Source organism: Macrobrachium nipponense, chromosome 44 (assembly GCF_015104395.2).
Source record: "Macrobrachium nipponense isolate FS-2020 chromosome 44, ASM1510439v2, whole genome shotgun sequence".
Taxonomy (NCBI): Eukaryota; Metazoa; Arthropoda; class Malacostraca; order Decapoda; family Palaemonidae; genus Macrobrachium; species Macrobrachium nipponense.
In genome coordinates, this window is record NC_087221.1 from 52,716,550 (window position 1) to 52,733,969 (window position 17,420).

At 37.0% G+C, this 17,420-nt stretch overlaps 1 protein-coding gene across 6 annotated transcripts in view; it reads right to left on the reverse strand.

Moving 5' to 3' along the window:
- Positions 1-17,420, reverse strand: part of LOC135204373 (arrestin homolog) — a 272,295-nt gene that overhangs the window by 35,048 nt on the left and 219,827 nt on the right. For 4 of the 6 annotated variants that reach the window (XR_010312196.1, XM_064234600.1, XM_064234598.1 and 1 more), the window contains 3 exons: positions 15,474-15,718; positions 9,975-10,247; positions 5,280-5,312 (listed from right to left, as the gene is read on the reverse strand). Coding sequence is in view for 4 of the 6 variants with exons in the window: in XM_064234600.1 (XP_064090670.1) it covers positions 5,280-5,312; positions 9,975-10,247; positions 15,474-15,718 (551 nt within the window). In the remaining 2 variants the exon portion in view is untranslated. The remainder of the gene's footprint in view (positions 1-5,279; positions 5,313-9,974; positions 10,248-15,473; positions 15,719-17,420) is intronic. The other 2 variants (XR_010312197.1, XM_064234599.1) reach the window with 1 other exon arrangement.

Sequence of the window (17,420 nt, forward strand, 5' to 3'; positions counted from 1 at the left end):
AAAAATTTCCAGTTCGTTTTTTTCATATATTATTATTATTTTATTTATAAATTGCACGCTTCATTCTGAATAACAAAGACTTTTTTTTCTAAAGATTTTTAGTGATTTACTAAGATGTTCATGAACAATACGAGTACACTTCGGATTTTTAAACGGATTTAGAGAATACTTCGGATTTTTAAACGGATTTAGAGAATACTTCGGATTTTTAAACGGATTTAGAGAATTCTTCGGATTTTTAAAGGGATTTAGAGAACAATTCGGATTTTTAGACGGATTTAGAGAATAATTCGGATTTTTAAAGGGATTTAGAGAATACTTCGGATTTTTAAACGGATTTAGAGAACACTTCGGATTTTTAAACGGATTTAGAGAACTCTTCGGATTTTTAAACGGATTTAGGGATTTCTTTGGATTTTTAAGCGGATTTAGAGAATTCTTCGGATTTTTAAACGGATTTAGAGAATACTTCGGATTGTTGAACGGATTTAGAGAATTCTTCGGATTTTTAAACGGATTTAGAGAAAACTTCGGATTTTTAAACTGTTTTAGAGATACTTCGGAGCTTTAAACGGATTTAGGGAAAAAATTTCGGATTTTTAAACGGATTTAGAGATCACTTCGGATTTTTAAACGGATTTAAAGAATACTTCGGATTTTTAAACGGATTTAGAGAAAACTTCGGATTTTTAAATGGATTTAGAGAACACTTCGGATTGTTAAACGGATTTAGAGAATACTTCGGATTTTTAAACGGATTTAGGGATTTTTTTCTTTTCAATCTGAGTATTTGCTTTTATAAATCGTATTGTAAACCTTAGTTGAATTAAACCGAAAGATTGTCATTCGGCTTCAAAAAGAGAGTGAAATCACTTTGACATCTCTGTGTTTAATCTCTTCATAACACTGTGTATTTCTAGGAATTACGTTGGGGTTATACTGATTACGATCTAATTGCAGATTGCTTATGTATCAGAATTATGCACAAATCACTCTTGACTCATTATTCATTATTGCAATTACGTAATCGCACATGCATTATGCAACTTAAGCTCTATTACGAGACAAGATTATATTTTATTATTATTATTATTATTATTATTATTATTATTATTATTATTATTATTATTATTATTATTATTATTCAGCAGATCAATTATAAAGTGGATGTCACTATGACTTAGCAGCGCCTCAGTGGCGTGGTTGGTATGGTCTTTGCCTGTCACCTCGGTGGCCGCGAGTTCGATTCTCGGGCATTCCACTGAGGGGTTAGAGATGTGTATTTCTGGTGATAGAAGTTCACTCTCGACGTGGTTCGGAAGTCACGTAAAACCGTTGGTCCTGTTGCTGAATAACCACTGGTTCCCATGCAATGTAAAAACTCCATACAAACTAACAAACTATGACTTTTTAAAGAAACTCTGGTCGTCCAGACTGACAAAAATACTGGAATAAAAGCATGAAAGACTCATAGAAATGAGATATGCTTGTTGGGCGGAAAATGTATAGCAAGCTGAAATTGACAGAACACCACTCAAAGCTAATGACAAACTGACTCTCAGCATTCTGCCCCTTTTGAATGGCATTCAGTCAAGATTTTTGGAGTTTTGACCTTCAACTTCCAGAACTCCTGTTTTTGTTAACGTCTCCCTTTATATTAACGCGTGTACTTGGCGCGAGCTAAAATGCTACGAAATTCATTTCTCTCTCTCTCTCTCTCTCTCTCTCTCTCTCTCTCTCTCTTTATACTTTATAATTAATGGGAAAGTTAGATATTACTTCGAAAACTTCAAATCAAGATTTGTTCCGATGCTGCACAAATATGTTTTTGAATGAAGAGTCGTTAGGGGGGGAGAGGGGGGTGGTGAGCGTGGCTGTCAATCGCACGTACCAACAAGCAAACCATCACTCGAAATGCAGTCACAAACTTCAGGCGCACAAACGCATTTAGACAGAAACAAACGTAACAGAAAACTCAAAACTTTGTGGTCTGTCATTCACCTCCCTGAGAGTTTCCGCTCTGAAGTTTTCAGACTAGAAAAACTGGCGGTGTGACTTCGAAGAATGGAAGTTTCAGACGAGTCTGGGCGAAATGAAGTTCTCCTTTTTGTAGCAGTTTTCTCTTGTTCTATTACATCTCTCGTAGTCATTTTAACCAATCGTTACATCCTGTTATCTTAAAGCCAACTCGTGTTTAATCCTTCAGATTAAATTTTTTCTTTTATTCTATTATCATTTTACATTTTATTATCTTATTTGTATTATCCTAATTCCACTTCATAAATCGGCTGACTTTCATTTTTCCTTATGCTAACATTCGTATTTTATCCTACTACTTTTGTTATTACTCGGTACATATTTAATCCAAGTGCTCATTTCTCTTATCCTAATGTCAGGCCTTGAAGGAAGTTATCATTTCACCGAGTATTCTATAACTATTCCTTCTATTCAACCAATGAAAGTTAGATGGTACGAATAGAGAGAGAGAGAGAGAGAGAGAGAGAGAGAGAGAGAGAGAGAGAGAGAGAGAGTGACTCGAGTTATTTTGGCTGTTGGAATCGACGCATTCGGAATAAAGTCACGGCCAATTAGCTCCTGTAATGGATGTTCGTAGGCAGACCGCCAATTACAAGAGTTCAAAAGAGATTACGCCTATTAACGTCTGATGTAGTAGATGGTTTTCTCATCCCCTCCCTCCTTCCCAAACAATCCCCCCTCCCCCCCTTTTTCTTCCATCTATCTTAGGATTATGATTACACGGCTTTTATCTCTTTCTTCTCCTCGTCTCTGGTTCGGTTCGCGATCTGCTCGACTCTCGAAAGCGGTTTGGGATCAATGATACAGTCTTTAACTATAAGTAGCCTTATGCCAGCACGGGCTCTTTTTTTCATGCTAGCACGGGCTCTTGTTTTTTTTTTTTTTTAAGAAAATGGTTAAAGAGAGAACAAGCCTTTACGTAAGAAGAGATAAACTTTAGCATTGAATGATTATGCAAACAACAGATGACAATTGCTATTATAATAAAACCCTTCTTATTCGAAAATAATTCACAACAGATTTCGAGGCTTCTCTCACCTCAACAGTGAAGAAGAAACGAGAGGTCTCGAGCTGTTTATCACTTTCATTATATATTCCTATAACGAGCTTTTAACGTAAAGGTTTTTAACTAATGATTACAAGTCCCAGATTGCAAGGTAACTACGACACACGTAAATAACCAACATTCTGGAAGTTATTCATACTTAAATATCTTCTGTCTAACGGGACTAGATCATATTCTCTATCATGACGATATAATTTTATAATCGTTGTAGGAATTATTAAAAATGTGACGATTGTTGTATCCTGAGAATCAATATTATGAGTAAGAGGTAAAGTGCGTGTGCTTTACAGTGTATAGAACAGTTTTTATTGCCAAGAACCACAGGCAAGAATAACAGTCATTCCATTTACTTCGTCCGGAAAATTGAGTGGTGCTCACCCTTTAACCAATCATTGGTGAATACTTCAATAATGACAGTCCCCACGGAAATTTGATGGCAGAGTTCGGTAACCTTCTCAGTTCAGCGGAGTTCTGAACTACGTTTCTGCATAACTTCTGAATGACCTAGTCAGTTGTCAATGGAATTCTGAGCTACATTTTTGCACAGCTATTTAGAGGAGATGGCAAAACAGGCATCAGTGCCAAAAGCAGTTGTTAATGAACCTCCCATTGTTGTGTTTTCTTAAAATTCTGATTCTGAGTTCTATTTGGTAACTACTGTACTACATACATACATACACACCCACACGCCCACACACATATGTGTGTGTATATGTATGTATTACATAAATATATATATTATATAGTATGTATGTATAGTAATTTATATAATATATATATATACATATATAATATATTATATATATATATATATATATATAAATATATTAGGGAGAGAGAGAGAGAGAGAGAGAGAGAGAGAGAGAGAGAGAGAAAGAGAGAGAGATAGTTATATAGTGTGTATCTATATTTCCCTTTGAATATAATGGACTCCCTATCAGTTACATTTTATTTATATAGGCAGTTGGGAGACGTATTATATTTCTCCATCTACAATTATCTATTTCCAGAAATAGTAATCTCCAATTGCCTATCAAATGTATTTTATGTATATATTGGTTGGGACGTATTGTGTTTCATCATCTATCATGATTCAGTTCCAGGAACAGTAATCTCCAGTTTCACAATTACTTCAGGATATCAGTCCATTCCATAAGCTGCATTTCATTACGAAAGCAGTCCCGCAGTGGAATATCAGTAATGTTCCATTATTATTTGAAAGTCTCTCCCGCAATGAGCAGATGATTGATGATGTCGTTAAAGTTATGAGATGTGCAAATTCAAGGAGATTTTTCATCTGACTTTGACCGTTTTTCATTTTTCCAAGTCCCACTTACTTCACAAGACAGAAGGAAGCGAGAGTGCCCATGACAAATGGCTGGAAATTATTAATGGAAAAGGGCATTATTTACGCCTGTGGCCTTCAGAGGTCGCTGAGAGGCAAGGCACTCATTCACACGAAGAGTAATTTGCATTTCATGCAGACGATTTTACATTTGCATTTCACGCGGCCGATTTTTTTTATTGCAGAGAAAAAATAATGACTATATAACTCGTACTCCAAGGTTATAAATAACCCTTCAAGAGAGGTTATATATAAAAAAACTAGATTAATTTTAGAATATGTAAAGACAGCAAGGGCAAAAAATAGAAGGCTATTATAAAATGCATTAATCAGAAAAGTCTCAAAAGAACACTATTACGTGCGAGTGTGCGGCTAGCAACCTCATTCCCCCCACAAAAAAATAAAAAGTCGGTAGCTGGAAACTTGCGAGAGGCATAGCAGTCTCGTAAAAGCAGCAGCGAGTTACGATAAGTTTTGGAAAGCGAGCATAGAGAGCGACAGACTTATTCAATGAAGGAAAAACGAATAAAATTGTATAAAAAATGAATGAATGTAAAAATGTAATCACTGTTCACAAAGAGGTTGATAATTATTTACTCTTTTACCTTAAAAGAAGAATAATCAAAATAATGAAATGGAATGCGTTTGCTGCGGGAGAATGAAATCGTGTCAAGATTAGAATCTTCCTGAAAGCGAAAAAGAAGGGGAGAATTTTCAACCGATCGGTAAAAAGAGAAAATGTAATCCATTCTGCGTTACAGACCAAGGATTATTAATTATATTATTATTACTATTCGTTCTTTGTTAATTCAAACTAGGCTGTTTGCTTACTTTTTGGCTGCTCGTGGTGGTGCACAGCTTCACCTGGTGAGAAGAGATTGAGTGTTATTGGGAATATATACACACACACACACACTGGTACATGCATAATGCCTGCACACATATTTATCTCTCTCTCTCTCTCTCTCTCTCTCTCTCTCTCTCTCTCTCTCTCTCTCTCTATATATATATATATATATATATATATATATATATATATATACATATATATATATATATATATATATATATATATATCACACACATATATATTATATATATTTATATATATTTTTTTTATATATATTATATATATATATATATTATATATATATATGTATGTGTGTGTGTATATATATGGTGAGAAGAGATTGAATGTTATTAGTAATGCAAACACGCACACTGGTACGTACGTAATACATACGTAATACATATCGATATATATATATATATATATATATATATATATATATATATATATATATATATGTGTGTGTGTGTGTGTGTGTTCATTCAATTATGCGGATTACGCTCATACAATATATTCTTCACGCATTTGAATTACCTGGATGTACATATCTGACCCTTGTAGTTTGCACACGTGGAAGACACAAAAAGCTGAGATATATATATATATATATATATATATATATATATATATATATGTGTGTGTGTGTGTATATTATGATAGATAGAATATAATATAGATATATATATATATATATATATATATACATAAACCATATATATGTTACACATCTCTGTTTCAGCAATCTTCGCAACGAAGGATTTCCTCCCTGGACATAAATAATGTCCACATAATCCATATCAGCATTATTTTTCATATAATAATAGAATAATTCATAATCCGGCCATTTGCAAGTAAATGGTAGACTTTGTAGCTCCCCTGAAAGCAGTTCACGACTCAAAAAAAACAAAAAAAAAAATTTTATATATATATATACTATATATATATATATGTATACTATAGATATATATATATATATATATATATATATATAATGTACACTTGTTCATTTGCTTTCAAACACAAAGGTTATTTTAATTCAAAAGCTATGGAAGGTTAGGAGGGGGCCGTACGATTAAAGAAAATGGTTAGGAGGGTTCCGTAAAAAAAAAAAAAAAAAAAAAAAAACTGCTCTGTTTAAAGCCGACATGCCATATAAGGGATTACAAATCGGCAATGTTTCTCCAATTCCCATCGTGGAATATTCCCGTAACAGGCATCCCATTACTCTAACTACCTTTCAAAACCATTAGGGAAAGGAATAATTTGAAAAAAAAAGGGAAAATAAACAAATTAAATATAAACGAAACAGATTTTGTGATAAATGGATGACAAGAATATTGCACTGCAAGGGATGTATGATGGGATGTATGATAAAAATCCGAGTTTTTTTTTTCTTCAGGCAAATTTTAAAGTAACTGTGCCCCAGTAGATCTGACGTGTGTATCGTTAGGGCTTGATGAAACGCCCAGTTGTGTGAAATGAAATTGCCGTTGGCTCTAGCACGCCCATGCAAATACGTAGTCACAACTCTCTCACTCTCTCTCTCTCTCTCACACACATATACTACAATACATATATATATATATATATATATATATATATATATATATATATATATATATATATATATTACACGTATGTATGTGTGCATGTGTAGCTTTGTTTATGCACATACATCGTCAATTATATAAGAATGCATTAGGACTCTTTTGCTATTTTGACGTCTATGTGCTACTTTCGCGGGATTTTCAGCTCACAAGTACACACACACACACACACACACACACACACACATATATATATATATATATATATATATATATATATATATATATATATATATTACTATATATATGTATATACATACACTATATATATTATATATATATATATATATATATATATATATATATATATATATATATGTATATACATACACATATATATATATATATATATATTATATATATATATATATATATATATATATATATATATAAATAGATAAACACGCATTAAACTTGGAGAAAACTCGTTCCCAATTCCGAGTTAAAGTTGCACCATTAATCTTATTAGGTCGGGTCATAACAGCAGTTATAGGCGGAACGAAGATTAACGGCTAATAGGTTGCAACGATAAACGCCCCATGTTACTGAAATTTTTATGTATTTTTATACTTATACACTTTATATAATGTATATATCATACGTATATAATATATATGTGTGTGTGTGTGTGTGTGTGTGTGTGTGTGTGTGTGTGTGTGGGTGTGTGGGGAATCAAATCCCAGTGTGGAAGGTAGGGATTCTCCATAATATCTCCTATGTGGATGCGTGTGTTGAAATGTAATGAGTAGATTTAAAGTATTCGTATTTATAAATGTATTAATGCACATAAAAGCACGTACACACATATGTATATAAACACACACAAACAATTTTATATATTCTTTTAGGTCTTAAAGATTACTCTATTAAGAGAACGCTATATATTTTCGTTTATTTCATTCTAGAACCAAATTATCGAATAGGAGTAAAAAGTAAAAAAAAAAAAAGTATAATCTCAATACGGAAACGCCATCATTTTGCAACATTTTCCATGCAGATGTATTTCAGGGTAATACACATGCAACAAAATCCCCCCGCCCCTCCCCTCTGTTTCATTTGGTATAACGTTTGGTTATGTAATTCTCCTTCCCCTGAAGGACTCCCGTTTTATCTGGAAAATATTCGGCGGTAAGATAAGGACCCTAATTGTGATTGACGAGGAATCCCAACCTCACCCTTCCATAATAAACCTCAAGAGGTTTGCTTGACATTTTAATCTCGGGGAACTCCTAGACTGGAACGAAAGACCATAATGCTCTAGACTGACGTAAGTGGAGAAGAGAGAGAGAGAGAGAGAGAGAGAGAGAGAGAGAGAGAGAGAGAGAGAGAGAGGAGCTTACAAAGGCTGCAAGGAGAGACATCTTAGAGCCAGTCGTCCGACGTCAAGAGAGAGGAGAGAGAGAAGAGAGAGTGGTAACAGCCTACAAGGGCTATAAAGAGAGAAATCAACCTGCTTATTACGTACTTAGTATGCAAGCAGTCTGTAGCAAGGCTAGTAAGTAGTGAATTTAAGGTGCCCAGGTACTCCCGTGTTAACCATGGGTAGTGTGTCACCAGCCTAAGCTATAGTTCTGTCAAATATTTTCTAGGATGACTTTAGAGTCTGGGGTAATTCAGTCTTAGGGAGTGTCCCGTGATAACTATGCTTTATGTTACTAGTCTGACGTAGATCAATTTTAAGGATGTTCCTGAGATGAGTAATTATGTCAAGAGTTGGGAAATTCATTTTCAGTCTGGAATAAAGAAATCTAGCCCTCTTTCCAAAGGAAAGATAATCTGCCATTTCTCTCTTCACCTAGGGAGTTTCTCATGAAATAAAGACAAAAGTATATTGAACGAAAGGTCAAAAACGGCAAAATAATAGGAACAACAGAGGAATTTCCGAAGATAATAGACGACGAAGGATAAAAAAAAAAAATAATGGAAAAAATTTTATGTAACAAAAAGATGCGACTCGGTTACCTCGACTTCCCCTTCCAAACTTTTTCTTTATTAGATTTGCTTTCTTTCAGCAACCCATTCTCTCTCTCTCTCTCTCTCTCTCTCTCTCTCTCTGTGACACTTCTCTCGCGCCTTCTACGAAATCACATTCAATCGAAGAATGGCCTTTCAGTGTTCTTTCTCTCTACATGTCAAGTGACTTGGCAGGAGGGGGTGGAAGGGGTTGTGGGTGAACAGTGAGGACAAAAAGCACCTACGCATTTTTTTTCCAGCTGTTCATCCGTCATTTTTAACTTATCGTAAACGAATCTTCGCTTTTGATTTTCTAACTCGACAGAGGCTCTGTTGCTCCAAAGAAACTTGTTAAGGGACGTAATTCTCGTGGCTGTGTCTTTTATGTCTCCGCTCATGCTTAATAGACAGCTTTGTCTGTTACCAGCATTCTCGCGCTGGAGAGAGCTGTCTTTCTTTATAAAAGCATTTTTTGTTGTGGGAAGATAATAGGGAAAAAATTCCCAATTTGGAAACTAAACAATCGGAGTCTTCGGAAATATGCGCAGGCAGAGAGTGTTCGTTCAAGATGGTTCCCTCAAGTTCTTATATTCTAGTTTGCATTAATCTTATAATTCTTGGTGAAAAGAATACTTCTCAAAATAGATTAATTCTTGGCAAAAAGACCGTTTCTCTAAATAGACTAAGAAATAGCGAAAGTTCAATACAGAGTTGTAGGTGTTCAAGCCTCCTACTTCTTAGAGAACCGGAATATTTTAAGTCGGTGAAAGACTCTATTAAATACTTCATGAAAAGGGGTACATCAAGTTTAAAGCCTATTCGTGTTAGTGGAGACAATATTTCGACGTGAATTCAAATTCATAAAAGACATTTAAAAAAAAACAGCGTAAAGAATGGTCTATGAATGTTGAAAATCGTTTAAGTGCTTGGTTTTACATTAGACAAAGAGAGAGAGAGAGAGAGAGAGAGAGAGAGAGAGAGAGAGACAGAGAGATAGAGAGAGAGAGAGAGAGAGAGAGAGAGAGAGAGAGAGAGAGAGAGAGAGAGAGAGAGCAAAAACTGCAGATTCAAAGCCAGATGAGGCTCTCCATTGAATGCCACCATGTAAGACGTTACCTTCACGTAGTAGCTGACGTAGATGGCGAAGACATTCTTTTCCTGGGTGTCGGGCTTGACGACGGACGAGGCCAAGGCGCTGTCCCTGTCGTAGAACTCCTCGAGGGCGATCCAGTTCTTGATGGTGCCCCTGGCTGGGCTCAGCTTGAACTGGCGACTCAGGGAGGCTCCCGAGGTCACGGGGCATCCGTCCGTGGTGTCCATTGTGGCCACGATGTTCTTGAACTTGCCGTTGCTGAACATGGCCACGTCCACGTATTGCACCACGAACACCTGTGGAGAGCAGAACATTTGTACTTTATTATTATTATTATTATTATTATTATTATTATTATTATTATTATTATTATTATTATTATTGGGAAAGTAAATCCACAGTAGCATGCGTGTTTGGTTTTGCTATTTAAAATATATACAGAAGAAAGCTTTCGATGACCTGCACGGTCCTCCTTGTCAGGTCATCGGAAGCTCTTTACTGTATATATTTTTTAAATAAACACACGCATACTACTGTTGATTAACTTTCCCATTTTATTGACTCATATGATTGTTAGTTTTCTTTGGATTATTATTATTGTTATTGTTATTTATTTATTTTTTTTTTTTTGCTCTTATCACAGTCCTCCAATTCGACTGGGTGGTATTTATAGTGTTGGGTTTCGGGTTGCATCCTGCCTCCTTAGGAGTCCATCACTTTTCTATTATTATTATTATTATTATATTATTATTATTATTATTATTATTATTATTCATTATTATTATTATTGATTTATTCATATACTGATCATTCACGTCCTCCAATTCGACTGGGTGGTATATAGTGTGGGATTCCGGGTTGCATCCTGCCTCCTTAGGAGTCCATCACTTTTCTTACTATGTGTGCCGTTTCTAGGATCACACTCTTCTGCATCAATCCTGGAGCTACTTCAGCCTCTAAATTTTCTAGATTCCTTTTCAGGGATCTTGGGATCGTGCCTAGTGCTCATATGATTATGGGTACGATTTCCACTGGCATATCCCATATCCTTCTATTTCTATTTTCAGATCTTGATACTTATCCATTTTTTCCCTCTCTTTCTCTTCAACTCTGGTGTCCCATGGTATTGCGACATCAATGAGTGATACTTTCTTCTTGACTTTGTCAATCAACGTCACGTCTGGTCTGTTTGCACGTATCACCCTATCCGTTCTGATACCATAGTCCCAGAGGATCTTTGCGTGATCGTTTTTCTATCACTCCCTCAGGTTGGTGCTCGTACCACTTATTACTGCAAGGTAGCTGATGTTTCTTGCACAGGCTCCAGTGGAGGGCTTTTGCACTGAATCATGCCTCTTTTTGTACTGGTTCTGTGCAAGTGCCGGGCATTCACTTGCTATGTGGTTTATGGTTTCATTTTTCGTATTGCACTTCCTACATATGGAGAGATGTTATTTCCGTCTATCGTTCTTTGAACATACCTGGTTCTTAGGGCCTGATCTTGTGCCGCTGTTATCATTCCTTCAGTTTCCTTCTTTAGCTCTCCCCTCTGTAACCATTGCCAATTGTCATCGCTGGCTAGTTCTTTAGTCTGTCTCATGTATTGTCCGTGCATTGGTTCGTTGTGCCAGTCCTCTGTTCTGTCTGTCTTTCTTCTGTCTCTGTATATTTCTGGGTCTTCGTCTACTTTTATTAGTACACCTTCTTCCCGTTTATTGCCACTCTTTAGCCACTCGTCTTCACTGGTTTTCAGATATTGCCCAGTGCTCTGTTCTCGATGTTTACGCAGTCCTCTATACTTTTAGTAGTCCTCTCCCTCCTTCCTTTCGTGTTATGTATAGTCTGTCCGTATTTGCTCTTGGGTGTAGTGCTTTGTGTATTGTCATATGTTTCCTGGTTTTCCCTGATCTATGCTGCGGAGTTCTGCCTTCGTCCATTCCACTATTCCTGGCGCTGTATCTGATTACTGGCACTGCCCATGTGTTTATGGCTTTTATCATATTTCCGGCGTTGAGTTTTGACTTGAGTATCGCCATGAGTCTCTGCATATATTCTTTCCTGATCGTGTCCTTCATCTCTTGGTGTTTTATATCCCCTCCTTCCATTATTCCCAGGTATTTGTATCCTGTCTCATCTATGTGTTTGATGTTGCTCCCATCTGGTAGCTTTATCCCTTCAGTTCTCGTTACTTTGCCTTTTTGTATGTTGACTAAGGCACATTTTTTCTATTCCAAACTCCATCCTGATGTCCCCAGATACAATCCTTACAGTCTGGATAGGGTATCTATTTCCTTGATGCTCTTACCATACAGCTTGATGTCGTCCATGAACATCAGATGGTTGATTCTGTTGCCTCTTTTCTTGAGTTGGTACCCGGCATCCATCTTCTGTAGTACTTTTTGTCATAGGAATCATGGCTACTACGAAGAGTAGTGGGGACAGTGAGTCGCCCTGGAAGATCCCTCTCCTGATATTAACCTCTGCTAGTCTTATTCCAGAGCTTGTAAGTATTGTATTCCAGTTTGCGCATTGTATTTTTGAGGAAGCTGATGGTGTTTTTCCTCTGCCCCATATATTTTCAGGCATTCTATTAGCCATGTGTGTGGTATCATGTCGAAGGCTTTCTTATAGTCTATCCATGCCATGCTTAGGTTGGTTTTCCTTATTTCCTACTGTTCTTCATTACCATTTTGTCTATCAGGAGCTGGTCTTTTGTGCCCCTACACTTCCTTCTGCAGCCTTTCTGTTGGTGGGGGATGGTGTTTTTGTCTCCTCTAGGTAGTTGTATAGCCTTTCACTGATGATACCTGTTAGTAACTTCCACATTATTGGTAGGCAGGTGATAGGCCTGTAGTTACTGGCTATATTTCCCTTACTCTTGTCTTTTTGTACTAAGGATGTTCTTCCTGTGGTCATCCATTTGGGTGCTTGGTGATTTGAGATACAATGCTGGAGTTGTTCTGCTATTCGTGGGTGTAGGGCCTTGAAGTTTTTGAGCCAGTATCCATGGACTTCATCAGGACCTGGGGCTTTCCAGTTTGGCATTTTTCTTTTTAGTTGGTGTCTGACTGTGTCTGTCGTGATCTCTGTGAATCTGTTTGTTTTATTCTCCCTGTTTCTTCTTCCTTGACTTCCTGGAGCCATGTTGCATGTTTGTTGTGTGATACCGGATTGCTCCATATGTTTTCCCAGAGTCTCTTACTTTGTTCGGCTTCAGGAATTTCTGGGTGGTTGCTCTCTTCCCCGTTAGTTGGCTGTATAGTCTTTTCTGGTTGGTTCCGAATAGTTTGTTCTGTTGGTATCCCTTATTCCTGTTCATGTACCGTTGGATCTTATGTGCTTTGGCCTTAAGCCTCTGTTTTACCATCTTCTATTGTGTTGTTTAGTCCCCTCTCTTGTACTTTGTATTTCTCGTTATTGTTATTATTATTATTTTATTATTATTATTGAATTATTATTATTATTATTATTATTATTATTATTATTTTTCAGAAGATGAACCCTAGTCATACGAAGAAAGCCCACAAAAACGGGCCATGATTTGAAATTCAAGCTTCCAAAGAATATGGAGTTTATTAGGAAGAAGTAAGAGGAGGTAAAGTGAATTTACTAAGTCGATGCCATGTGTGGTTGAATTACTAATAACAGAGAGAGAGAGAGGATGAGAGAGAGAGAGAGAGAGAGAGAGAGAGAGAGAGAGAGAGAGAGAGAGAACCTGCCAACTCTAGTTTTTTTTTTTTTTTTTTTGTAAATGGAAATGTTTTCATAGATTGATTTTACCTTATTACTCTTGCTGTCTGAGTATTAAACCTTTTTCCTGAGTTATGATCCATTCATTTTCCCTCTCTTTTTTTCTGATTTTTCTTTGGCTCTGCGTATCGCTGGTGTATTGGGTCGGCCCTTTGTACCAAAACCAATTACCTTTTCGTTCGTACGTTAATTTCATCCGCTACGCCACATTAATTCTACATCTCTCAGCATCAGCTCCAAACCGAATAACCCTAATGTGATCCAATTCCTCTCTCATTTTTTTTAAAGAGAAAACAAAGCGAACGCAGCCTTGCTCAATTAGAGCATTCTGGGAGGCAGCTTCCACTCTCGATGGATAATCAGGAGACATAATTAATCCCCTGAGCCTCAGCGTGGACTCAGGCTCTTCATTTCCCAAGGGATGGAAGACTCAAATTCCCGGAGAAAGTGTCGGCTTTCTCCATAGTAACAGCTCGGGGAAGAAAGGCTAGAATGGCGGAGATATGATGAAATACGCAGGGGTCTTTTCGATAGGTTGAGAAACTCTCGGGGTTTATCGTTTCATCTACGTGATCTATGTAGAGTTTATGGTCCTGTTGTAGTGGGCTTCTACATGATAGTTATGAAAGAATATATATTATATATATATACATACACACACACACACACACACACACACACACACATATATATACATATATAGATATATATATACATACATATATACATACATATTATTAGATATATATATATAATATATTATATATATATATATACACATCAACCCACACAACGAGTTGTACAGGGTGTCCATAAAGTCCCAGTACCATTACAAGTATTTATTGCTCAGAATGGTACTGGGACTTTATGGACACCATGTATATTATGTATGTATGTATTTACTATTTTTAATATGTATATATGTATGTATATACTATATACACTTATATATTTCTATTGACAATTCCGCCATTTGTTTATTTAGGACTTATACGCTATCATCGGTGAGAAGAAACTTGTTTCATGGGAATAGACTCATGAAAAAAACTTGTGCAAATTAAGTCTGAAAAACTTTGCTCATCTTCTGGGGTTCTGAAAGGATGTATTTTTTTTAATTGTTTTTTTTTATTCTTTATTTGGGGCCAGAGAGCTAGATAGAATCGGCCCAGATAAAATCCTAAAGATTCCTGACGCTTGCAGAACTGAAAAAAATGCGTCTTTTTTTTTATATAAAGTTCCCCAAAAGCCTTTCCGAATAAAGGTTTTATTTTTTATTTCGAAAACACAAACTTGCATTTGCCTTTACAAATCTTACAAGAAACGATCAGATTTCATTTTTATTCATAAGTCAAGGCTGTTAGTTTGTGACGCGTTTACCTACTGTGATAAATTGCACACTGCAGAGTGTATTTAAATACTCGTATTCCCGATAAAAAAAAAAAAATTGAAACAAATGTTTATACTATACGCCGATGCATTTGGAAGGCATCATATAATCCGGGACATGAATATCGTTCTAAATAGCTCATGCTCACCGGGCATTTTAAAAATAAAGTTGATGCAACATGGAAGCGAACGGGCGAAATTCTCTGGCGTGCGTCACCCATTCAGTTCATTTTTCAATCAAAAACTATCTCATAAATTTTCCCTCGTGATAAGTAAAATGTTCAATCAAAAACCACCCCCTATATCCTATTTATCTCACGATAAGTAATAACCAACCAATAAACTTACAGCCTAAGATAACTAGGACCTCCCCGGGCGACACCCACCTTGATTTTCCTGACGTTCCTGGAGGAGTGGTTCGTCACCGACACGTTGACGACGACAGGCTCCCCGCGCTCGTAGACCTCCTTGTCCAGAGTGGCCTCGACCTCCACTTGGCCGTCGGCGAGGAGGAGCTGCTTCGAGAAGGAGGCGTAGGGCTGGGGGCGGTCGGCGCTGGGCGCCATCTGGTACAGCTTCATCCCCATCCTAATGGAAGACCTCTTGTGGGGCTTGTCGTCGGGGTTCTCCCCTGCAATGAGAGAGGAACGATAGAGACTGGGTCGGGGTCGGGCGGGCTTGTGGGTGGATGGTGGGTGACGCTATGTGGACTAATTAGGACAATCAATGACGTCCGGTGAGAGGGTCGAGTGCTCTGGAAGGGAAAAAACGTCGTTATTTGTATCAGGGAGAGACGAGATGTTTTAGAAGTTCTGGAAGACATCGGTCAGGGTCAGGCAAGAATGGAGGAAATGAGGTTCTCTAATATTCTGGCGAAAACCGACTTCTTTCCTTTTAACACATGCTGAAGGGGAAACTATGACATTAAACTGTGACCCAGAAACGAATGCTTAAACTAATAAACAGATAGTAGGTAAGATTTTTGTGGAGCAAATGGTTTTGTTACGCATAGTTGGAGGGCCGCTGAACAACGCAATAAAGTGCAGCTCTCGGATTCGTAATAGCTTCAGGGCTGGGAGAAGAAAAGCGTCTTTTCTTAAATGAAAATGACAAAGTAGTACACGAAAATGATACTAATACACGCAATGCTGATATGACACTGATACACGCAATGCTGTATCAGTGGCTTATCAGCATTGCGTAGAGAAGTATAATTTTTTTGTACTACTTTGTCATTTTCATTCACGCAATGCTGATAAAACAGAGTTAAAGCAGTTTTATATATGTTGATAAGACAAGAGTTAAAGCAGGTTTAAATAAATTGTGTTCAGAATAGCAGTAAAAATGATCATGATGCTGATAACAGCAACATGTGATGCATATGTTGGATAAGGACACTGTTCAGTGACCCTTTCTTGAAATGGCATCTAAAGGCCCGTCCACACTAGGAAGCATTGTTTGCAAACAAAGATTGCAAACAATGTTTGCAAACAATGTTTCCTAGTGTGGACAGGCCTTATGACACCTACATCCTCGATAATGAGAAATAACGCAGAGTAGATTTGACAGATTTATGAAGTCTGCCACCGCCTGCTGAATACGTTCTCTTTTATTCATTTCTAACAGCCAGTTGCCAAATTGAGGGAGTGAACTCGTTGCTCCAGAATCGGTACAGCAAAATACAAGTGCCTGTAATTCCCAGACCTTTACGTCGTTAACAATACGCCCAAGCCTCCTTCGTTCTCTTTCATAGAAGTTTCCAGTTCTTCATAAACACACTTCCATTAGGGAGCCTTTTATTCCTTTCACCTGCGTCAAAGGTATTTCGGGTGAATGTTCCACGTTTCACCTGCATTGCACTTTGAAGAGCCCTTTCTTTGGACCCCACCTGCATTGCACTTTCTGTATTTTACGTCGCATAAATTTTCTTTGACCTCTTCCTCTTCAACTGTCATCACTCACGAAAGAGTAAGTCTTTCGGGGAAGCCTATGAGAATTTAGCAATAAGACACACAGGTCTCGTTAAACTGCTTTTTGAAAGGTGAGGTAAGTTGTCGAGGGTCTGCGTAAACTGAATTCCACGATGAACAGAAACGTGGACATTACACCCGACAGCAAGTTTTATTTTCAATTTCTGAACGTTTTATTCCTCTCCTTTTATGACCCTTTCCTACAAATTCACGTCCTTATCGCCAAGAGACTCAAGGGGGAAAGTCCAATAAAAAAAAAATAAAAAGATAACATCGAGGACTAAAGACGGACGAGGAATCCGACCAAAGAGCGAAGAGAAGATACGAAGAGAAGATAAAGCTGAGAGAAAGGATTAAGCGAGA